The 26054-nt window shown below is 39.7% G+C and overlaps 1 protein-coding gene across 4 annotated transcripts in view; it reads left to right on the plus strand.

Annotated features, from left to right (window-relative positions):
• The window catches only part of ldb2a (LIM domain binding 2a), a 112988-nt gene that overhangs the window by 46138 nt on the left and 40796 nt on the right, over positions 1 to 26054 (plus strand). For all 4 annotated transcript variants that reach the window (XM_073487316.1, XM_073487317.1, XM_073487314.1 and 1 more), the window contains exon 3: positions 21280 to 21452. In XM_073487316.1, the coding sequence (XP_073343417.1) occupies positions 21280 to 21452 (173 nt within the window). The remainder of the gene's footprint in view (positions 1 to 21279; positions 21453 to 26054) is intronic.

Here is a 26054-nt window from a genome sequence, read left to right on the forward strand (position 1 = left end):
CCAAATCTTTGTGAACCTTCATTTTGTAATAAATGAAAAAAACATGAAATGACATTGAAGGTATCCTGGGAATGTCGTCCCATGAGGTCTCTTACCGTACACATCAGCGATTTGTTTTGCTGGAATGGAATTTGCAAATGTTTGCTACAAGTCATGATGACAAACATGCAGTTCATGAAAAAATGAAGAGTGAAGTGCAACATGAGCTTTTAACAGCAGAACATTCCAGAAAGGTCAACGAGAGAGAGACAGAGAGACACCGACAGAGACACAGAGAGAGAGAAGTTTGATCAATAATGAATAGAGTTTTCATCCTCACACTGGAGAGTAGAAGAAGTCCACCTGGAGAACAGCCAGCGTATACCGAGCATGCACACACACACTATAGCACACACACTCATATACATACACAGAGTGAACGCAAGAGTAAGCTCCTGCTGATACACAACATGCAGACACACTGAGGCAGTGAAAGAAGCACACACACACACACACACACACACACACACACACACACACACAAACACACACACACACACACACACACACACACACACACACACGAACACACAAACACGCACGCACACACACACACACACACACACACACAAACAAGGGCACACCTGGTCTCAGGTACAAAGAGGCATTAGAAAAGTGTTGGCTTGTGTACAAACACACACACACACACACACACACACAGAGGTGCACGTTCACTGTGCAAAGTTATTGACACATGGAGAAATCCATATTTATATATAATACAGTGTGTTGGAGACCCATCAGTCTCCATAGTCTATGAAAGGGTCTGCACCGCTTTACTTAAGGTATTAAATGTTTATGTGGCCCTTTTTCATCCCTCAATAACTCTTCTCTCAGCACACATGCACTCACACTCACACTCACAGTGGCAGTAACAGATGAGAAATTCACGAGTCAAAATGATGCAAAAAACAACTTTTTCTTCTTGTTGGTTCATTTCTTTAGAATAAACCTTTTTGCCAATAAATGGCACAAAAGTTACGTAGTGTAGCTCGTCGTACCAGTTCTCGCACGACGGTACCTCATGCTGTACTCCAACTACAAGTACTTTAACAATGAGCTGCACTCTTATACAAGTGAAAGGAGAGCAGACTGACAGAATGGTAATCGAGCCTAACCCAAAATTTAACATTCGTTGTTTTTCAACGAATTCCTTGACAGAACCCAACCCGAACCTGGACTTTCTAGATAGCTCCTGTGTTCCCCTGCCTGCATGTGACCCTTTGAAATGAGACAGTAGCACCTACTCACAGGAAGGGCTTCTCAGTGTATTTTTAAAGACCACCATCACCTTTAGTGGCCTAAAATCAGGCTTTAGTTCCCACAAGCAGACATTGTAGAGGAGCCTAAAAAACTAAAATGTCAACAGTGATCATTTAGTTTAGCATGTATGTCTTGTTGATTTGATTACTCTGATAGAAAATGTAATCCGGTTGACATTAAATCCAAACATTTCATTTGATGATGCAAAATGAGAATGCTTGTTTAGGTGGTGGCTGAGAATTCAGCCATGTGTGGGTAGCAATGATTAATTTTAAAAAGTACAAAACCGATGGCTCCTAAAGATTGTACCTATAATCATAGGCCCCCCCCCTCCCCCCTCCCCCCTCAGGTGAGCTGCTGAGAGCCTAGCAGGTATCGCTTCCTCTTTGAGATCAGAGCTCGATTATCAGAGGCCAAACAGCGCAAAGCGATGCTCATTACCATTGATTCTGGCTCACCAGGAGTCTGAGTCACACTCAGACTGTGTGCGTGTGTGTGTGTGTCAGCTGTTAATTCACTCTATGAGGATCCCGTGATCAGGTGTTTGGCGTCTTGTTACGCACTCGACATCATGCAGTGTTGGACGATATTCCACTTTTGTCCTCCACCGTGTGTGTGACTGGAGTTTGACTGAACTTTGGGGGAGATGATGCATCTCACCACTGAGTTCTGGCATTTTCTTTGTCAGTGTTTTGGTCCAGTGTTTGCGGTGTGTGTGGTGGTTGTTGTGGTGATGGGGGTGTGTCTTTGTCTCTTCCTCCTCTGCGTGTTGTGTCCTCCCTGCGGAGCTGCGCCCTGGGGGTCGGTGTGGCTGGAGGGGGGTGGCCCCTGTTGAATTATGGATGGAGGTGAAGAGGGGATGAGGGCTGGCCTCGGGGGGACATACCCCCCTCCATCCCAAACACTTCCGACTCCCCCCCACCCCTCCCCCATCCTCTCTTTTCCCTCCTGCTTCCCTTTCTGCCCAAACAGTCACCATCCACGCGTGGCGTGAGGTTGGATGAGGGTGACTGGAGATGTGTCTCTCTCTCTTTCTGTCTTTCTGCTTTGCTGTTTTTCTTTCTCTCGTTACACTCTCGTCCTTATCTCTCTCTTCCTCTGCTTCCCAGATTTCTGCTGGGAAAGTCAAAATGATAGAGGTCTGTTCAGCCGAAACTGGTCTGCAGATGTTGAGAAAACGAGACAAAGACATACAGTATCTTGATTTTCTTCCTCTGTAAATTACAGCAGTATTTGGCTGAAAACACTTTTCTTGGCTTTTATTTGATTATTTCTTCATCTCAAAACCTGGAAAATGTTCTGTGAGGAGGTTTGGTTAATAAATAAAAGGTTTATATATTCTAAAAAGATCCTCTATGAACTCAAACACTCAAATTATTTAATTTAAGTCTCTTTTGTGCTTGTTTCATCAAATCTGATTATCTGTCAAATAAACCAAAGTACATAACCAGTTTTGATGAGCTGTGAAAGACATATTGTCCATCTTGGAAGTGACCACTGTGGCGCTGAAGTCACATAATAATGTATGTGACATTTTGCAGGATTGTGCACAGAGAAGGTTGTGTACTGTTGAATTTTTCCAGCAGTGCCCTCAGCCCTGCGCTTGTTAGCTGTTATAAGACTATAGGGAGAAAAGGCTGGTCCACCTTGTTACAGCTGTGTGGCATTTCTTAGTGGAGAAGTCGCACAATATTACTGACTCTTCAGCCAATAAACTCAAAATGAAGGCGATCTGTCCAAGATTATATTACAAGTAGAGACAGTCAGTTGTGTTTCTGAATAACACAAAGCTGCTGCTTTCTCACTCTTCACATCCCAAACAACATCAACTCTGTCTCATAAAATTGAGGTTTATATACTAATTTGCAGACATATTTTTAATGGATTTTTGTCAATGTTGCATAATGTTTCTTCTGAATGTACTGAAGTGTCCACCAACAACATATATCAGCTTTTTTCTACACGATTCACAGCATGTTATGATTACAACTTTACAGTTACATGTAGGCACTCAGAGCACCTGTCACCTCACCTAACCCTAACCCTGAAGACGTTTAGGATTATTTCTGTCATGATTTAATTAGTAGAAGATGAGTCATCATCGACATCAGAAAAACTCATAATATCAGATCCAATAATCAGTCAGGACGATAATCTGTTGACCCAGTGTTTTTATGCCAGAAAATTACTTTTGATGCTGAACAGATAATTTAAGACTTTTACTCAGGAACACACACACACACACACACACACACACACACACACACACACACACACACTGATGGAACAGCCATCAGCATTTTCAGCATCTTTCCTAAGATACCACGGACCACAGACTTTCTGACACAGGGTCGATGTCCTTTGTATCGACTAAAATCATTTTTCTTTTAAAAGATGTCACCGTGAGCTTTTGGAAAATTGTGATGGCCATTTTTTTTTACCATTTTCTAAAATTTTATTGGCCAATTACTCAAGAAAATAATCAGTAGATTAATCGATAATGAAAATAATCGTTAGTTAAGTAATATTTCAGCAGGACAACTTTACTTTTAATTTTTATAACTCTGATCATGACTGAATTTGAAGATTTCAAGAAGAGCTTTGATCTTTATTGGGCCTTGGCAATACACAACCATTATATAAGCATGTGTGACTAATGATTTGGACATTAGACATGCTGAAAATATGCTGTGTAAGTGATAAGCACAAGGAAACTTGTGCCAGGGTTTCCTTTTTTTATTTTATTTTATTCATTTTTATTCATTCAAGATCATTTAAGATACACAAGAATAGTGTTTGTTGTCTTTGGTCCAGCTCTGATCCACTGTGCTGCCACCTTTGAGTTGTTATAATGTTGATGGTCTTCAACTTGAACCTGAACTCATTGCTGCAGTGTAATATCACAACATAAGAACATATATGCCACTGATTTATTTCTTTTTTTATATACTAGCAAGCATTGGTATGATTATACTGTTATGTTTGAATTCTTGGCTCGAGTGGAATAACTCTGACAACAGAGGACCTCTACAGCATCACAGTATTAAACGCAGACTGCTCCTGTCTTTGCCACCCAGCAGCTTTCCTTTTTGAAATGTAATTTTGAACTACGTGAACGCCCGGTCTCCTCCATTTGAAATGTAGCAGCGTCTTAATGATGTGCTTTGGCTCGTGAGCTTGGACAATTGTGCAAAAGGGGTTTTAATGAAATCTATTATTGTTTTGCGTTGCAGGGGCAGTGGGGGAAGTGTTTACCTCACAAAACACAATCCAGCAGCCCCCAAAATGACAGGAAATACAGAGAGAGGGAGAGAGAGAGAGAGATTGAATTAAAGTTTTATGACTGATGAATATTTCATGTTCTGGGCAGTGATTCCCACATTCTGGTGTGTGTTAGAGCGAGTGTGTGCATGCATGAGTGTGTGCGTGTGCGTGTGTGTGTGTGTGTGTGCACTTTTGAGTGCGAGCTCCTGGTATGTTTATGTGTAAGTGTGCCTCCAGAATATATGCTGGGTGTGTTTAACCCTTTCTCCACTGTTTCAGGAACTAGATTTACTGTATACAGTACGTCGTGTTGTTGTGAATATGTGAACTCACAGATTTCAGGCTTTAAGTAAAACTTATGTACAGTCAAAGAGTTGGTGGTTGCAGGAATCGTTCCTCTTCTCCGTACAGTCCACGAATAGATCTCTCTCCAGTGGAATCTTAAAAGATAACGAGGTATCTTTGTCCTGTGGTCATGTGTACATTTATTGTTGGTGTGTATTTTGTAAGAGCAGCGAACCTACATGAAAGTACCTCGACGTTTCTCTCTGCAAGGAAACACAAAGAGGGAATTTTGTACCCAAACAAGTGCAAATACGTAATTTGTCCAAGGCTGGTTTTTATACTTGGATGTGAGGAGTGAAGAGTTGGATTGCATCACCTAACAGTACCATGCAACACTAAATGAATGTATTGTACACAATCAAGTAGAGCTGCAATGGTCGGTCGATTAATTGATTAGCTGACCGACACTAACTTGACCCGAAGCTATTATGATAAAGGACAAATAGAAAAAAAGTCAATAGAATCTGGTTTCTTTTGTCTTTTGTTACAGTAAACATGTTATTTTTGAGTTTTGGTCTGTGAATCAGGCAAAACCACAAACTTAAAGATGGTACCTTAAGGTTTGGGAAATTGATCAACAGGTCAATCGATGATGAAAATAATCATGGATTTTAATCAGGCCACATGCTTCTGTAATTATATTTCCTTCAGTCATCATGTTTGCGTTCTTTCTTTCACTTTGGGATTTAAAGCAGTGATGCATATTTGACTCCTCACATGTTGTATGTACTCAGTCATAAAGTAAATCTCCCTTCTTGGTTTGTGTTTGTGTAGTTTTTGAAGCCAGAATAGTGAAAATATCCAGTAATTCACAAATTAAACAACAGTTTTGTTTTTCCATCTTGTGACTCATTGCAGGTCCAGACTACCAGGTCAGAGCAACGTTTTCCTTGTTTCATCCCTGAAATGAGACTGTTTCTGTGCGATCATTGTCTTTATGTTGTTTCATTCATTACAATAGAGAACAGGGATTGTGGTAAACACAAGATTTGCAGTGGAGATGTTTTAGGTTTGCTTTGTGTTTTCTAAAAAAGCTTTTCTCCAAATTGCTTAATGTTGCCTTTACTGTCAACAGTCTCTACTAGCAAACACACGAGCAGGTCTCGAGGTGTCCACATGGTCTCTTCGTAGTTGCCATAGCAGAAGGCACAACGCACAAGACCTCCTTTAACTCTGCTCAAACTTCAGTTAGGTGTGGGGTGCATTTTTTTTTGCAAAAAGACTGTAGATTTTTCACAGTGACGTAAAACAATCGGCACAGAATGAAAAGTCTCTGTCAAAGTTCAAATCTGAACTTGTCCTTTAAGAATCGAAGCATGTTGACGCCCTTTCTTGTTTACATCTCTGCTCGTGTCCTCTGTGAAGCTCTTTGTGACAATCCTGTTTGTCAGAGGCTTGACAAACAGTTAACTTAATCAGTTTGCTGATGATCTAATACCCCTCCCCTTTGACCCAGTAATGGTAGCTCATGATGGGTATTTAGATAGAGATATGAGTCAATGAAGACAGACATTTGTTTGCCAAGTAGTGTAGGCTCTGCTCAACCATCGATTAGACTCACGGATCAATATGTCAGCTCGGTTTTCATCCATGCTTCTCTCCTCTCCCCGATCATCAGCAGTAGCTCACAGCAAGGGGTAATAATTGATTTTAATAGTATTTTTAGCTTAGCTTATTGATCACAATACATACTGTAGGTCCGAGTGAACACTGGTTTGTACACACGTCACAGGCTGAAAAAAAAAATCAATGTGGCCTATCAGAGTATTGACTCCGATTTCGAGGTCCCATAATCTGTTTGCTTTAGCCTAACGTTATGTATAGGTTATGAGGTGGAGGAGGTTACAGAAACCATTCAGACGCTGGAAGTCAGAGATTATCCTCAAGAGAGACACTAAATCCCCGCTCTGTCATTTTAACCACTTGGGACTTGAATCACTCGGCGAGAGAGCTGAATGTCTTAAAATGTAAAGATGAAGAGCAGAAGTGTTAAGAATGAAGACAGTCCGCTGGGAAAACATACGTGTCTGTCCTCACGTTAGCGTCTGCCACTGACCCACAATGTCTGTTTATATTTGCTCTTTATTTAGCGTGACGTGATGTGATGTGACATAAATCATACAAAACATCATTATAATGAAAAGATAACAGATAAATCACACAGAGAGGGTTATCATGAAGACATTTCCTGCAGACACAGGAGTATTATGATATCAAGCCTGCTGCAACTAACAATTCATTTCATTGTCAATTAATCTGATGATTATTTCATTGATTAATTGATTAGTTGTTTGGTCTAAGAAAAGTCAGAACATGTGGAAAATCAGTGTTTCTCAAAGTCCAAGTTGTGGTCCTCAAATATAACATATTCAGTTATTCATGAACATTTTCAGTAAAATGGAAATCTACATGTTAAAAAGTTTAGTTTACTTCAGAGCTGTACTTAAGTACATTTTTCTGCTACTAATATTGCACTTTTTAACCCACTACTATATTTTATAACTTTGGTTTCTAGTTACTTTGCAGATTCAGATTATTTAGTGTCAGTAGGCTGTTACCCGTGAAGTCTAACCGATCAGATTGTTGTGGGCGGGACCACAGAGTGAGTAGTACACACAGAGAGGAGACGGCATCACTGCCAAATTAACATATTTTTACTCCAACATTACTTAAAAACACTGATTACCTCAGAATTACCAAATAAAGTACATTATTACATTTAAGTTTTACAATCTGAAAAGTGTTAACAACTTAAACATTTTAGGCTTAAAATAAAGTTCTGTTCAGACTTGGAAATTTGGAGGTAATCCGTTGAGTTGATTTTATTTTTTGAGTAAGATCACCTTGTCAGATTCGACAGTGTATTCAGAAAAATGCTAAAAATCGGGTCTGATAATCAGCCAGGCCAATAATTGGTCTGTCTCCAATGTACTGTAGCTACTCAGTGATTTGATATCTTGATAATGAATGTGGAGGAATGTTTTGTAGTTGGGTTGAGACAGACTTAGACAGAGACAGTTAAATGCTAAAGTGAAGTCGATTTCAAAAGTTAAAGGATACACATTAAATATCGCACACTGTTATTTTATTCACATTCGCCACTCCTACAAGATATAAATGTTTAAAATAGGGAAAATAAAATCTGTATTTTTATATTGAGTGAGGACTAATCCAGGAAGCCACAGAGTGAACTGGACCTCTCTCCCTGTAAATGTTAGTGCCCCCTACTTTCCACTAAACCTCAAAGAAAATTGAACCCCCAACCTGTAAGTTCCTCGCTCTATCTCTTGAGCTCCACCTGGCCATTAGAACCAGCCTGCGATCGTCTGATGAATATTTGCAGGATGCAGACATTATGGATCATGAACATTTTCTCCTTGCTCTCCCCCTTCTCATTTCCATCCTTTTCTCTTCTGCACTGCAGAGAGCTGCATTTGCTGCATAATCGCCCACTGAGTATCTCCCGACTTTTTTTTTTCTCCCCCCACGTTTTAATTTGACTGTACTCCACCAGCGTGCAGTTTAGTCATCAACTAGCCGGACAGGTTGGAACGAACAGTGCTGACAAGTCCGGGCGTTCTTGATTTGACTAGTCTCATTCCTTATTGAGATAATGCCATTTAGAAAAAAACAGACGACGGCACCTTTTTCTTGCAGAAATGATTAATAGCACCAAATTGGACACAAATGACGGTACTTTTCAAAGGATAGAAGTAGCTTTAATCTGTGGTTCACAAAATGATTACCCTTCAACACAGTAGATTGTCTATATTTTACAGATATTGGATGATGAACTTTAAGTAATGACTTCCCGGTAATGACTTTCTTTTAGAGTGGAACTCCTCTTGTGTTTGCTGCCACATGCAGAGTGTTTTGTGACAGCCTGCCACACTCTCTTTTACAGCTGTGACTATTTCCTCCAGTCATGGTTCCAGCCTCTTACTCTCAACTTCATGAAAAATGGGATTGATAGTCAGTGATTGGTGCATGAAACTCTGGAGCTGGAGAACTATACAGTATTTGCTCTTTCCTGTCTCATATATAGACCTTCAATGCTGGTTTGAAGCATTTTAGAGTGAATGTGTTTGAGGCATTTAGCGTGAAGCTCATGTCTGCCCTCAATGCATACAGCAGGTGAGCTGGTGGGAATTAAGTGCCTTGCTTGAGGGCTCTTGGACAAGTCACATGGCGATAGAAATAATCATAAAAGATGGCTTAAATATGACCTAATATCGTCTCTTGTTGTCTTGTGTATATGCCCCCTACTGTCGCCTGATGTAACTCCTTCACATGCTGCGTATATCTCAGTGTTTTCATATTATACCTCATATATATCTGATCTCTATACATACGTACATTACTCTGTACTTTACTGCTCTTTTTGCACTTGTGGTGAGATTGCTGCCTCGGTACTTGCACTCTGTTGCAATGACAATTAAGTTTAATTTAATCTGATTTTATTTGAGCAGAGTCCTTGTATGATTGCTTCTGTTTTAACCACATTTAACAATTGAGAAGTTTGACTCACATTGTTGTAGCAGAACATGCTTTTATAAAGTATACATCAGGGCTCCGGGGTTGCACCAGTGTGCCTGAAATTTAGCCTTTAGCACACTGTTATTTTATTCACATTACCCACTGCTACAAGAAATACATATTTAAAATAGGGAAAATAAAATCTGTATTTGATATTGAGTGAGGACTAATCCAGGAAGCCACAGAGTAACCTGAACCTCTCTCCCTGTAAATTATCTATTATTTTTTGCTTTTTTGGTGGAAAACAATTCATCTTAAATCATATTTATCTATGAATTAATATAAGGGCTACAGCCTTAAGATATAATACAATAACATTGTGTAAAACCCGGATCGATATTACGGCAATATTGTATGGATGACTGTTGGTACTTACACGATGAGATTTTTGATCAATAATCATCAGTAATATGGATTTAATGACTAAGTGGGTAAAGGCAAGTAGAACAGTCTGATAAGTTCAGAAAATGACATCACTTTACTGTAATACAGCCTTTAAACCAGGAGAAGACAACATTTATGTCATATCACAATACAACGATATGCAAAATCTAACACAATACATAGTTTCATATCATCAATATGTTGCCCTGCCCTAATGAATATATCATAAACAAGCTATTTCAAAGAAAATACAAAAGCAAGACTTTCAGATGCACTACGTCATTCACAGGTGCTGTTTAAATAAAAGACGTTCCATTAAAAACTTTAGAAATATTAATGAAGGGTTTGTTTACTCAGGAGGGAAGGAAGAGGCGATGACACTGTTCACTTCTTCCCTCGCGCGTCTCTGCATGTTTACATGAATTTACTTTTGTTCATGCAGGTGGGCGTGCATATTGTTTACCTAGCTGCCTCTGTACTCCCTAGGTGCATCATTACTGCACATGTACTGTATATGCTGTGTGTGTGTGTGTGTGTGTGTGTGTGTGTGTGTGTGATGGTGTCAGAATGGACAACACAGATTCAGCCAACTCACAACATGTAGCTCTGCTGCTCTCCTGTGCACTATGAATGTCAATTGACAGACAGATAAGAAACACAAGACATATAGTATGTATAGGATACACACACACACACACACACACTGAGAATCACTGGAGAACGTACATATACAGTATACACATATAAAAGTCCTTCATACACATGGTGCTTAAACAAACATCCACACAGCACATGCATGTAATGTTAAACAGATAGAAATACAACCATGTACACAAACTGCCCTTGAGTCCATGTTTCTCAAGTGCTTCCATACATACAGAGACTTGAGCTGGGTTTCTAACCTCAGTGACAATGTTACACTGAAATCCTTCAATGCATTTTATATTGAGCATCATCAGAAGTAGAAATCTTGTATTTTATCATTCATTATTTTATAGATTAATTCCTGATTTCCTGATCAAGTTTAATCTAATCTAATTTTATTTAAGCAAAGTTCTTGTGTGACTCACATTGTTAAAGTAAAACATGTTTTTGGAAAGTATCCATCAGGGCTCCAGCGGGCTACGCATTTTCATTGGTCGATCCAGAGCGCCTGAAAGTTATTTTTTAAACAATTGAGGTTATCGCCATTTTTGTCACCATAATTGTTAAGAAGTTAAAATGTATTATTGGATGCCCATAATTATGTTCTGGTGCACCTGAGCACTTAGGTCCACTAGTGCAACCATCATCAACGGTTAGTCTGAAGCCCTGTATGTACACAGAGGCAGCTCAGGTATCCTCATGCTTATAATGTCAAATAATTCTATTCAACACCCAACTCTATCGTTTTAGAAATATTTTTTCAGAAAAGTTTGATGACATTCTCTATTTTTCTTACAGTCATTAAATATTAGCGACAGTATCAGCTCGTCACAGGTATTCGTCCGATAAAGGCTTTAAAACAGCACAACCAACAATAACTGTATTTCACTAACTTAACTTATCGTCTGTGTAACCAGAGTGAGATTCATCTTCTATCCATGTAGCTCAGTTGTTCACAAACTATTAAAACAAATCAGTCACTGTTTCACTGGGTGACGTGTTCCTGAACTCGATGAACTCGTGAACTGTAGTTTATATTAAGACAGTGAAAACATGCACCTGTACTCCTCCTGTCTGCCAAACTGTTTAGGAAAATGATTTGCTTTCTTAGGGAAAAAAAAAACTATATATAAGCGACCTGATTTTAAAGATTTTTAAAGATTGACTGTGTGTCATGAGTAGGAGTGAATGTGCTCGGGGCTGACGGGAGGGAAGTCGAAAGTATTGAGAGACGGACTGACGCAGTGTCGGATTTGGTCTTTTGAACGGATTTGTTGAGAATATGATGGAATAAAGTTTTCTGTGCTTATCTCAAACGTGCTCACACACATCTGCACACATTGTGGTTGTGGTTTGATGTGTGGGTGTGTGCATGTGTTCATATGACTATTAACTATTTGCATATGTGGTTGAATGTCTTTTTGAGTGTGTGTAGTTGCCTGTTCTATGTGTGTGTGTGTGTGTGTGTGTGTCACTGTGTATATAGCAGCCAGCACCGACCCTTCTTTCTTCTGACGCCCTGCTCTCGCTTCGGAGCAGAAAAATCGCTCTTGCCGTCTCGCTGGCTGTCGTTGCTGGCAGGAGTCCTGGGGACCGACGGGGGGAAACGATCCCAACAAAGTGGCATGAATTAATGTGACTAATTAACACCACGTTAATTATTTGTAAATTGCATGTTTGGGTACACGTTACTTGAGAGGCATATGCTGCTTGTTGTGTTCGCCCAAACAAGTGCCAGCTAATCTGTATCTCTGGAGTGCCCTGCGTTTGAAGACGGGCCAATCAGCACGGTGCAGGAAAAAGAAAACGTCAAAAAGAGAGAAAGAGAGAGAAAGGAAGAATAAATAAGATTGCCAACAAGTATTTTTCATCTCGTCTGGACTCCATGCACGTTTTTTGGTCATTCTGCAGTTATTTGTCTGAAGTGTGTTTGTCTTTTGCGCTGTTGGTGAGTGTGTAATCTGGCTGCCTATTAAAAGATAAATGATAGCAGTTTCAACGCGGGGCTGCAACATGGGGCTGATGAGGCTCCTTCTTTCTGGCAGTGTGGTGAATGATTGTGTCACTGTGGAGTTCTCCTTCTGTCGGCACTGAGTACATCTTCAGCGTTCACTTCATTTGACTTTTCTGTGGTAATACTTTCACGTGGAGTTGAAACTTTCTTCTCCCACTGGTTATGTAAGTGTGTACTTTTTCTTTGGATTTCTTAGTTGGCTGAAAGCAGAGCTGCGATGATTAGTCGACTAATCAATTTGTTGATCAACAGAAAAATAATTGATTGTTTATTTTTCATGCAGAAATAATGGAAAAATGCTGTTTTTAGCCTCTTAAATATGTAAATGTCATCATGTAAAACTGAATCTTTGGGATTTAGACTCTCAAAACAAGATAATTAATATATAATCTTGAACTTAAAGAAACTGGGATTGATATTTTATCGACCAAATTATTGATCGATCACTTGAGAAAATAATGGTCAAATTAATGGATAATGAAAATAATCGTTCGTTAGTGCCCTGGTCAAAAGAAAATTATTCAACATCTAAAAAGCTTTTGAGTTCCAGCATCTCAAATGCTTTTATATCATTTATATCATTCTAAGCTGAATACCAAACTGGAAATTTGTATTATCAGCTATTTTGGGGCTATAAGGAAATTATAGCCGATAGAGAGCCAAATTACTTTCATTGACTTAACAAGTGCAGCATCTACATGGCCCAGCACAGTCGGTGGCGATATGCACTTTAAGTTGCAGTCTGATCCTTCAGTAAAACATAAGGAGAAGACTTAAAACTGCTGCACTTACGTAGTGACATCTTTGTTTACTTCATCTTAGCCTGTCTTACCCTCAGTCGTGTATAAACTGCAGCTTATCAGCTTCTTAATTGAAATACAAAAGTGTGAAATTATCAGTTATCTTATCGGTATCAGACATGAGAAGCAGGTACCCGTGCATCTCAATTAACTTTGATTATTTTTAGACTGATGTCTGGATGAAGCAGTACACACATCACCTGGACTCTTGTATGGCTGCAGCTAACAGTTATTTTCATTGTAGATTAATCTAATGATTATTTTTCCTGTTAATTTCTGAACGCTGTGGACAGTAGACAGTGGACAGTGGACAGTTAACAAGAGAGAAGTGGACGCAAATACGGCAGATTAAAACCAAGTGTAAACCTGCTGTTTGAAGCCTTCAGTTTGGCATCACGGCCATCGCCATCTTGGTTTGTTGACGCCAGAAGTGACCATATATGGAAGAGAGGGTGGGGCTGGGGAGGACATCCTGATTGGATCTGACTGAGACTTGTCAATCACAAGGTAGCCACGCCCTAAAGCAAACCCTGCTTTATCGTCTGTTTTACTGTAAATTGGACCATAATTTGAAAAATTAACAATTTTGACCATAAACTCATTAGGGATTTTTTTTACAGAGGTCGGGTCGTTTTCTCATGAGCTTACATACAATCTGACTTACTTCTTAAGTCAGTGGCGTCGTCCCTGACTGGAAAGCTCCCTCCCTATTTTTTACAGTCAGTGATTAACGCCTGTTCCTGACATATCAATGGTTTAATCATCGTTCAGTCACATGTCCTTTACACATGCCCTTGGGCAAAACAACGAGGCCGCCTCACTTACAAGAACTCACCTACAGTGTCTGCCTACAGTGTAAATACTGAGTGAGGGAGCCGAGAAAACATTTGAAGAGCAAAGACAAGACTACTGCGCTTGAAATGATCCAAAACTTGCTAGCATGGCTACCATTACATGCTTATCTATCACTCTGTCACCCTGGGTTATGCACACTGGGTTTTATTAGGACAGTTTTGGTTGAGAAGACACAACCAGAACTCCTGCACGGCTTGGTGAGGTGGGCAAGAAGCAGATCTGCGTATCACCTGAGCTCCCCCCCTCCTTTCCCCTGTCTCCCTCTCTCTCTCTCCGGCTGTCTCACCCTTCCGTGCTGTCTCACCCTCCCATTACCCCTCAGTGAGCCTTCTCTCCCTCATTGACAAGCCCTTATTTTTTCATCTTCCCTCCCTCTCTCTCTCTCTCTCTCTCTGTTTCTCTCTCTCTTTCATCCCTTGCTCATTTTTTCTGTCCCAATCCCTCTACCCCCCACCACCACCACCACCACCACCACCACCATATACCTCCTCCTCCCCCTCTACCCTCCTTTCCTCCCCCTCGTCTCCTCAGAGCTCCTCCGCATTAGCAGTCAGCTCCACTCCTAGACGTACTTTGTTTTTCAACCGTGGTGGAGGCTGAGCGAGGGAGGGAGGGAGATACAGAGAGAGAGAGAGGAGAGGGAGAGAGAGAGAGGAGAGGGAGAGAGAGAGATACAGAGAGAGAGAGGAGAGGGAGAGAGAGGAGGGAGAGAGGGAGAGGAGAGGGAGAGAGAGAGAGGAGAGGGAGAGAGAGAGAGACAGAGGAGAGGGAGAGAGAGAGAGGAGAGGGAGAGAGAGAGAGAGAGGAGAGAGAGGAGAGGGAGAGAGAGCATCATTTACACAGTCATCCACGCCGAGTGGACCCTGCAGCTCGCCCTCCCTCCCTCCCTCCCTCCCTCCCTCAGCCACTGCTCACGACGGCAAACATTTTATGTGTTATTTAGTCATGCCTGACTTTATCGAATTTGAAAAACATGCCAGTCACGGGTACACCCCCCTCCCCCCTATCCCCGTTGCCTCCCCCCTTCCATATCCCCCACACCCTCACCCAACATCATCTTCATCTCCCTCTCTCCCTCCCTCCCTCTCTCTCGATTCAGACTCTACCATCCAGGTCTGACCTCAAGAGCCTCTCGAGCCACTGTCTTTGGGGACATTTCACTTCTAAATGAAGTTTTATTCCCAGGCTTCTCTCCCCCCTCCGCCTCCTCCACTCACATACCTCCTCCTGACCACCCACCCACCCCGGGGGAAGGGGAGAGCGAGCATAATTCTAGCCAGCAGAGTGTTGACTCTAAGATGGATTATTTCTGCTTGAAATCAGAGGCCATGTGCTGCTGGATAATGTGGCCGTCCCGATTTTTTTTTTTTTCCCGCAGTGTTCTAATGATAGAGATTTGACGGGCAGCAAAACGTAGAGGAACAGAGAGACTTGTTCCACCAGGCGAGGAGCGAGAGGCTAAAGGAAATCCCAACGTGCTCGCCTTCATAATCCCAAAGTCAGGATTTATGGTTGTTTTGTTTTTGCTGTTATTTAACAGTGCGGCGTAGCTCGTCGGGTAGACCGGGTCACTGACACTTAGTGGGATTAGAAGGTTCATCCAACTTGAACCAATGATGTTACAAAGAAAAGAAAACAAAGAAAAAAGCAAGTGTACCCGCGGTGTTTAAAGGGTCGCTAACAGGGTTTCTCAACCATTTTTACCTGCTGCCCTGTCAAATGGGCTCAAGCACTCGTTCATCGACACCTCATTATCCAAATGTGTTTTTAAACTGGATGTTATTTAACACTTTTAATTGTATAAAAATGGATACAGTCACCCTGGAACAGCAGATGTTTTGGCTCGGTCTATTCTTTTTTCCAGGAGGCTCGGTCAAATTTGCATTTGTAGCACTTCCTCTCAGAGAGGCAGGAACTGGACGTTTCAGTCATTTATTAATTTTAGCTACTTTAAGCCAATATTTCTCAATGTTTATCCGACATGTCAAACGTCAGAAGCCAAAAAAGGTAAAGCAACTCACCAATTAATCAGCCAATCAGCCAATCATTCAACAATTATCTATAACAGTCTATAACACTTCAAACATTTTAATAAATTGCTTCTTCTGTCCAACCAACAGTCCAAAACCCAGACTCTTCATTTACCGTCATAAATGACAAAGAAAAGCAGTGAATCCTCACATGTAAGAAGCTGGAACCTTGTTTGAAATATGACTGAAATGATCAATCAGTTATCAGAATAGTAATTATGTGTTTAATAGGTGCATAATTCTGTTTCGATCGACTAATCTTGTCTAATTGTTGCAGCTCTAGAAGCAATTGACAAAAACAGATCCAATATGAAATTTCATGAAATAAAGGTCAACATGATGTCGTCAGCAGGCTCTTGTTTATTTTCACTGCATAAATCATATTCATCCAGCTTAGTTTCACTCAGTATTTTTCCCTCATCGTCCACGCCCCGTCCTGTAGTGGTCCTCCAGCGGGAAGGAGTCCAGTTTGAGAACCACTGACTTCAGTTATCATCCGAACGTCTCTGCTCACATGGTATCTCGTTATCACACTCTCAATCACAGCATGTGGTGTAAAGGTGTGTGACCTGACGCTGGTTTGGTTGTTGTTACAAAAAAATGTGATAAATATCAGCCTCAATACATCCTGTTCATCCCTCTGAACACACATATATGGAATTATTTTTTTTTTGGATACATAATATATTTTTAAATCATTTTTTCAAATGAACCAGGCTCCTCCACATCACATGTTCCCCCTGGAAACTGCAGAAGAGCTCCCACGAGTACCGCTGGCTTGGAATCATGGATTTAGGCATTTTTCAGAGTGACATTAACCCTACATAAAAAACCCACAGCCCTCATTTATTTTAATGAGGCTGTTCCGATGACGCAGACGGATGCCAACACAGAGGCAACCGCAACAAAAGAAACACGGGTCGCCCAGCTCAAAGATGGCTCAAAGATGCCGTAATGAAATTATAAAGCGTCAGTGTTTGACAATCTGGAGATGAGACAATCAGCTGTCTTTCTCCAGGAAGTTACATTTTGTTGCATTAAACTCAAGGATCTCTTATTCACACTGAACCTGCTGGATCATATTTTACTGTGACATTAAACCTCCTACCTGTCCCACCAACGCAGCTACATGTCTTAAACACAGAGCTGTCCGTTACTGTGTGATCAGTAGATCTTATAGGTGTCTCTATGTACAAGGAACATTGGGGCACTGTAAACACTATCAGTGTTTTGCTAAGGTGTCTTGTAATCCCATGAGAGATGAGCCACGAGATTGCGTAAGATTTAAGTGAAATCCAAATAGATTAAAAAGAAATCAGATGGCATCTGATGCATATTTAAAAGAGGAGACAGAAGTTTGCAGCCAGTGCTGCAGATATCAGTTAAGTACCAAACAGTTGCTTGTTCAGATCCCCTTTGCATCTGAGTGAATGTGTAGGACTTTGCCCTCCAGTAACTGCTTGCGCTGCCCTTGAGCAAGTCAAGTTGCTCAAGTGGAACTGCCCAGTGATGTTTGGATGAAGCCTGTGGTCGCAGTGCAGCTCTCAGCCATGTGTGTGTGCAGGAGTGTGAAGCAGAGCTGTGCTGAAAATGAGTATCTGTGTTCAGCAGAAACCCTATAGCTGGAAAATAAAGGCGAGGGAAAGAAACAGGCTCTTTAAGGAGGAATGTGCTGCTCAGATGTGGTGTTGTAGATGGTATGGGTTGTTCTGCAAATTGCGTGTGCACAGCTGCTCAACAAGTAACAGGAACTGCAATATTGAGCTCTGCAGTTTTCAGAAGAGGCTGCAATTTTTGTCCCAAGTGAAGCTGTTTGACGCAGCTGCTCTCTGTTGCTGCTGTGCAGAATCCCTGATTTACATATTAAGTTGTACATTGAAGAGTATCTTGCTTTATATTCTGAGTAACTCCTGAGCATTAACATCTCATTTTATACTTTCACCTCACATTATTTTGAAATAAAGCTGCGCCCACACTGCTAAAGATCCATCTTAACAAGTCGTGTAATGAAGTATTTACTATAACCACACTCTTCTGTGAGGTTGAAACAGTTAGATGATTACTGGCTGGTCCATCCACAGAAAAATGGTACATTTTTATAGTTGTTTGATCATTTTGGTTCATATTTCCAGCAGAATCACAACAGAATTCAGTTGATTCAGCGTCTCAAATGTGAATTTTAGATAGTTTTCTCCGACTTCAATGATAGCAAATTTTATATCTTTGTGGATTTGACTAATGGGAGGGCAGAACAAAACATTTGAACAAGTAACCTTAGACTCTGGGAAAGAGTAGCAGGATTTTTCATCATTTTCTGACATTCAAAGATTAAAATACTCCACAGATGAATTGATACTAAAACTAATCATCAGTTGCAGTTCTTACCTTTCTTTAAAAAAGTGACAAGATTTTGTGTTCTGGTTTCATGGCCGTTGTCTTAAGTTGATTTTTGTTAATATCCTTCAACTCTAATGATGGATGGAGCTCTACTATATAAAGGAGTTGGACCTCCTGCACCCTGGTCTGGTGGATAGAGGGTGTATGTAGCAGGATTTCAGGTTCTCAGTGGGGTGGTAGGGTGGGATTTTCACCGATGTTGCAGAAGAAGAGAAGCTCTGAGACAAAAGAACTCTTAAGCTGCAGAGCTGAAGTTTAGGTGCGAGGGTGTGGCTGTTAAAGACAGTGTTTTATTTTGTTGAAGATGGTTTCAAAACCCTTAATGAGGAAGCTCCTGTGTGAAATTTCATTTTTACTTTTGCCTAATTAGCAACAGTAGGCTATCATCAAAATGAACGTGTACCATATGAGTTAAAGATAGGAAGGAAAGCAGTTTCAGGACTTGATTTTATGGTATAAAATAAGTATTCAGGAATCTTGCATGCCATCAGAGTGCATCCATAATGTAATGGGAAGTGTAAGCCTCTCTCTCTCTCTGTATCATCCATTCTTCTCCTTGAAGCCAGCTAACACAGAGGAGATAGAAACCAGACGAAGCCCGAGGGCTATAAAACACTGAACACATTCTCTCCCTCCCTGACTCCTCCTACAGTTTTCATCATGCAGCCTGTTCATTGTCTCTTTAGGCTTCTGCAGAAAGTTTGCACTGCAAAAGTTGTCCATCTTAATAATTCAGTTTAATACTAAACTTAGTCATAGAATCATATTATTCTGAAAAATATGTGAAGACACTCTCCCTCTTCCCCGTGCAGCCTCGCTCGTATGTGGAATATTCAAAAGAAAGTGGATAATATGAGGCGTCATCTTGTAAGAAGTGGACTGAGAGGTCCAAATTCATGATATCGTCGGTTGTTTGAAGAAACCTTTAATCTTCCGATGTGCTGGAAAGAGTTGAATGTAGCTCTCCGCACCCGAAGATTTATTTGACACCTGTATCAGCGGAAAATCAGACTCAATCGAAGAATAAAGGGTTTGAGTATTTCTTGGATGGCGAACAGGTTTCCTGAAGGCTGCCCAGTGTTCGCTGGACAACAGGTTGTAAGGCAATCCAGTAGTTACACTGCACTGAGAGTCTTGATTCATGAATTGACAACAAATCAGCAGGGCGGCTGCTGCGTGATAGAGAATGTGTAGTTGATTCAGATTCCTCATGATTACTACAGCACTGCCAGAAATATTATAAATGATTTGTGTGGGATTATTGTTATGCACTTATTGTTTATTCCCATTAGAAGGCTTTTCAGCTTTTAATTAGACTGGATAAGGGAGGAATATGAATGGACATTTTGTGTACATAAATTAGGGATTTAGTAGATATTCTTGAAGACAAACCTACAGGGTAAAAGAAAGTATTATAAACAAGCAGCTGTAATGAGTTCAGGAGTTAAAGTCAAATCAATAGACAGCCGACTGAACAATCCTTCTCGTGTTCATAGAATGATTTTTTATGACAGAAAAGGGGTCAGACAGGAAAAGCAGAACATCTTTGCTCTCAAATATTTAATCAATTTCATTCATTTGAACATCTGATCGGTTTTTCTTCCTCCAAGGAGAATTTGACAGCCAAAAAAAAATGTTTATCTTGATTAATGAATCTACAGCAGATGTCCTTATCAAGCCGTTTCTCTGCTATTATGCTTTTCTGAGCACATAAACTGGATATCAATGCATTCATTTTGGATTGTGTTCTCTTAAATCGTTGATTTTAATTATCTTGAATTTAATATTTTAGTTTACATGCTTGATGAATGTCCAGTTTATGATATGATATCTGTCATCTACAGTAACACATGACAATGTTATAAAGTAAAAATGATTATTACTGTTAGTAGCAGCAGCAGCAGCAGCAGCAGCAGTGGTACAGTGTTAGTAGAGTTGAGTATTGAACCTCAACACAATGTGTTCATCGCACAGAATATTGAATATCGCCATGTCCCACTACATACTCTTCTTTATTTATTCTTGATCATACAGTAAAAATCAGTTTTCAGGTTCTGTGTGGCTGATTGCGTTTAGATGATGATGAACATTTGCTTGGAAGAAATTTTGTAAAGAAGTTTCTTTTGTTCAATAACAAGGGTTTTGTAGATTGAAGGGTTTTTGACATTTAAGGAATAGTTTGACATATGTTTTTTTTACCTTCTTTAATTGAAGTTAGAGCAGAAGGTTGATAGCAGACTCATGTTTGTGCATCAAGTTCAGGGTCAAGGTCTTTTATTGTTGCTCACAGCAATTACAGTGAATCATTGAAACTTCACTCAGTCACACAAGTGGAACAAAATCTAATCAGAATCTGAGACATAAAATAGTGCAGCAGCTGAAAGTTGGGAATAAAAAATAAAAAGTGAAATATAATACTTGTGTAGTAATCATGATGATGGTAGCAAAAGTAGCCTGTAGTTATATCCAATGATACCAGCAGTAGCCTTAAAATTGTACAGTAACTACTGCAGTAGTAGTAGTAATAGGCCTGATACTAGTGGTATCATCATCATTGCAGTCTATTAGTGATACTGAGTTAGTGCCAGTATGTAATAATGTCACCCACTTCTCACTTTTCTAAGCCCGCTGTCTTCTCTCTGAATCCTTTCACGTCTCGTCTCCTTCTATATTTAGCAGCACTGTCCTCTCCTCTGTCTCCCTGCAGCGATCGGCCGGACGTTGATCCCCCGTTATTTCAGCACAGTGTTCGAGGGAGGGGTCACCGAGCTCCACTACATCCTCAAACACTCCAAGGAGTCCTTCCACAACTCCTGCATCACCCTGGACTGTGATCAGTGCACCATGGTCACCCAGCACGGGAAGCCAATGTTTACAAAGGTAACACCTGACCCGCTGAGCTTCTCCCACCATGAATAATTGATCAAAAGCTATGATAATGGACCGAGCGAGGTGTTTAACTGGTTAAAGATCAAATCCATTTACACCCTTTGATTCTTTTTTTCCCTCCGCGGATCATTTTGTCTCAGTGTTATCGAGCTACAACTGGTGTCCTCACTGTCAAAATGGAAATGTTTTTATTATTTCTGCATGAACTATAAAATGTTGTATTATTTTAAAGTTTGTTTACATTTTAAATCCCTGATTTCTGAAGGAAATTTTAACACTAAATACACTGGTTTTGTTGGTGGAAACATTATTTCCATTTTTTATTTTGCACAAACAGTGGCAGCCAAAAACAACAAAGCATTAAACAGCCGTGTTTGTAGTTAGTATCTATTGTACATGTTTATTTTCCAAAAAGAAGAAAATGAAAGTAGCAAGATAGAAAAAACAGATGGATAAAATCTAGTATCCAACCAGTCAGCATGCAGAAAAACATGCCAACTTCAAAACAAAACAGAAAGAAGAAAGCTCAACACACAAAGCGATGATGGAAGAAGGCAAAAAGTTTCTGTATGTCTGTCATTCAGCTGGTCGCACAGACACGATGTTGAATGTGTAAACTTAATTTTCCCAAGACTCAAGAAATACATCATACAATACAACATTTTACAGCCACTTTTTGGGCAAGTAAATCATATGTACTTTATTATCCTGTACGACAGAAGTTATATTCCTTTTTCCACAGAAAACAAAATAATTCTTTGAATTTCTTAAAGTACAGGTTCACAGTTTTTCTAGTCTGTCTTGAAACAATGACCAGCTGTGAGGACTGGAACCGGTCACTGTGATCAGTCCTCCGGCTGTTAAGAGGTCGTCCCATAATGTCCGTCCAATGTCAGTGAGTTGGGGACCAAATCTGAAGCCCTGCAGTTACTTTCAAATGAAGTGCACGAGGAAAGGATCACTTCACAGCCCAGATACATACAGACATACATACATACATACATACATACATACAGACATACATACATACAGACATACATACATACATACAGACATACGTACATACATACATACAGACATACATACATACATACAGACATACATACATACATACATACATACATACAGACATACATACAGACATACATACATACATACATACATACGTACATACATACAGACATACATACATACAGACATACATACATACAGACATACATACAGACATACAGACATACAGACATACATACATACATACATACATACATACATACAGACATACAGACATACATACATACATACATACATACAGACATACAGACATACATACATACATACATACATACAGACATACATACATACATACATACAGACATACAGACATACATACATACATACGTACATACGTACATACATACAGACATACATACATACATACATACATACATACAGACATACATACATACATACGTACATACGTACATACGTACATACATACATACATACATACAGACATACATACATACATACATACATACATACATACAGACATACATACATACATACAGACATACAGACATACATACATACATACATACAGACATACATACATACATACATACATACATACATACATACATACATACATACATACGTACATACGTACATACATACAGACATACATACATACAGACATACATACATACAGACATACATACAGACATACAGACATACAGACATACATACATACAGACATACAGACATACAGACATACATACATACAGACATACATACAGACATACAGACATACAGACATACATACATACAGACATACATACATACAGACATACATACATACATACATACAGACATACAGACATACATACATACATACATACATACATACAGACATACAGACATACATACAGACATACAGACATACAGACATACATACAGACATACATACATACAGACATACAGACATACAGACATACATACAGACATACAGACATACAGACATACATACAGACATACAGACATACAGACATACATACATACAGACATACATACAGACATACAGACATACAGACATACATACATACAGACATACATACAGACATACAGACATACAGACATACATACAGACATACAGACAGACATACATACATACAGACATACAGACATACATACATACAGACATACAGACATACAGACATACATACAGACATACAGACATACAGACATACATACATACAGACATACATACATACAGACATACATACATACATACATACATACATACAGACATACAGACATACATACAGACATACAGACATACATACATACATACATACATACAGACATACAGACATACATACATACATACATACAGACATACAGACATACATACAGACATACAGACATACAGACATACATACATACATACATACAGACATACATACATACAGACATACAGACATACAGACATACAGACATACATACATACAGACATACAGACATACAGACATACATACATACAGACATACAGACATACATACATACAGACATACAGACATACATACAGACATACATACAGACATACAGACATACATACAGACATACATACATAAGAGAGCCAATGTTAAAGCAAGCTTGGGCACCTGACCAGTGTTGTGAAAAGTACCGAAAGTCATACTTTACATACAAATTATAGATATTGTGTTGAGATATTACTTTGTTTAAAATTAAAGTCACACATATTAATAGTACTTAAGTCGTAAAGTATCGGATGTTAAATGTTATTTTCTTGTAATAGATGCACTTAAATATCAAAACCACAAGTAAAAGTACATTGTAGAAACGTATATATTTACATATATGAATATACTGTATTCTATAAGTTGACCAATTATTCCAGTTTAAAATCAAAGGTTTTTTGGATTGCTGATAAAATAAATTGATTTAAAATGTGCTGCTCGGGCTGTGATGCAGCATGCGATCTGCAAAGTAACTAGTACCTACATCCATATGTAATAGAGTAAAAAATACACATTTGCCTCCAGAATGTGGTCAAGTGGAAGTAAAAATAACAGCAACTCAAAACTGGACTTCAGGACTCAGTTACATCCCATCACTGCACCTGACTGATGTTTCAGTCGGACTTGAAATATTTTGAACCCCTCCTGGACTGTTACTGTTTATTAAAGTCTCACATTAAACTATCTCAGGTTCAAACTGTACCAACCAGTTGTTTGGAGAAGTCATACGGGAAAAATGTCCCTCATGGTCATATTTACCCTCTTTACTTATCAGCATTTTGACTTTTTCCTTGACCCCAGAACCCACCGGCCCTTCTTATGTTAAAGATGTCGACAGATTCTTAAGCCTTCATGTTCTCTACAGGAAATGCGAGGCGGACACGAATAAGATCTTTGTAGAGTAAAGTGCAGTTTGCAGTATAAGTGAGGTACAGACGGGAGAAGCAAGAAAAGCAGAGGAAACACAAATTGCACAGGTGAGATAATCCAAACCTGACACAGAGGTCTTCTGAAAGCTGAGCTCATCTGCTTTTGTCTTTGGGGAGAGAATCCCCCCGTGAGCCCGAGTGAATATCTGCTTCACCACCGTCTGATCCAGATGGCTAGCTGACTCTTAGTGGTCTTCTGCTGACTGTCTAAATGAATCTGAGGCCAGATACCTTGTCAGCGCCGAGCAGGCGAGCTAAAGGGATTCCATGTTCCCTGTACCATGAACTCTGAGCTACAGCACCAGACCGGATTGTTCTGACATTAAACAGCTATACGCCCTCTTGTTTTCAGGACTTGACAGTATGCACTCACTCCTGTGTGTGTGTGTGTGTGTGTGTGTGTGTGTGTGTGTGTGTGTGGTGTGCAGAGTCTGAAATTAACTTTTTGGCTGACCTGCCACGGGCTGTGAGACTTAAAAGTGAATTAAAAAAACATCACTGCAAAATACTCTCCATTTTAGCGAGTCATTTTGTCTGTTATTGAGATCTTACATCTTATTTTCAGAAAAGAAATGCACAAACGGGCCAATGGGTGGAGAACATTTGACTATTTGTAATACAAATGAACTTCATTAAAGAATTTCTTGGTATCAGCTGTCATTTCTGTTGACACTCAGGCCTTTTTTCCAGTCTGGTTTCCAAATGGTGAATCTTCTATTGAGCAAATTCTTCGGCACAGCGAAACCAAGTCAGGATGAGACGGAGCATTTTTAAAGCCGAATCAGAATTTAATTTTGTAATAAGGGGCCGGAACAAAAACGTGATTTATGAAGCCGATCAATCAATACCGATAGTAATTAGCATAAAAAAAACTAATTATGACAGCTACTAAACTACTAAATTACCGCTATCTATATCTGTACTCAGGGTGGGCGTGGCTTAAAGCGAGAGTGGGCGGGGCCAACCCATCCTGAAATTGATGTGTTGATCAGAAGCTGCTGTAGTTAATTAACCTGAAGCTTTAAAACTGTTCACAGAACAACTTTCTCTATAAACTTGAATCTTTTGACTTTAGTCAGACAGCCGATAAAGGTTTTACTTCATTATTGATTTTAACACACTTAGAT

Source organism: Pagrus major, chromosome 18, assembly GCF_040436345.1.
Source record: "Pagrus major chromosome 18, Pma_NU_1.0".
Classification (NCBI taxonomy): Eukaryota; Metazoa; Chordata; class Actinopteri; order Spariformes; family Sparidae; genus Pagrus; species Pagrus major.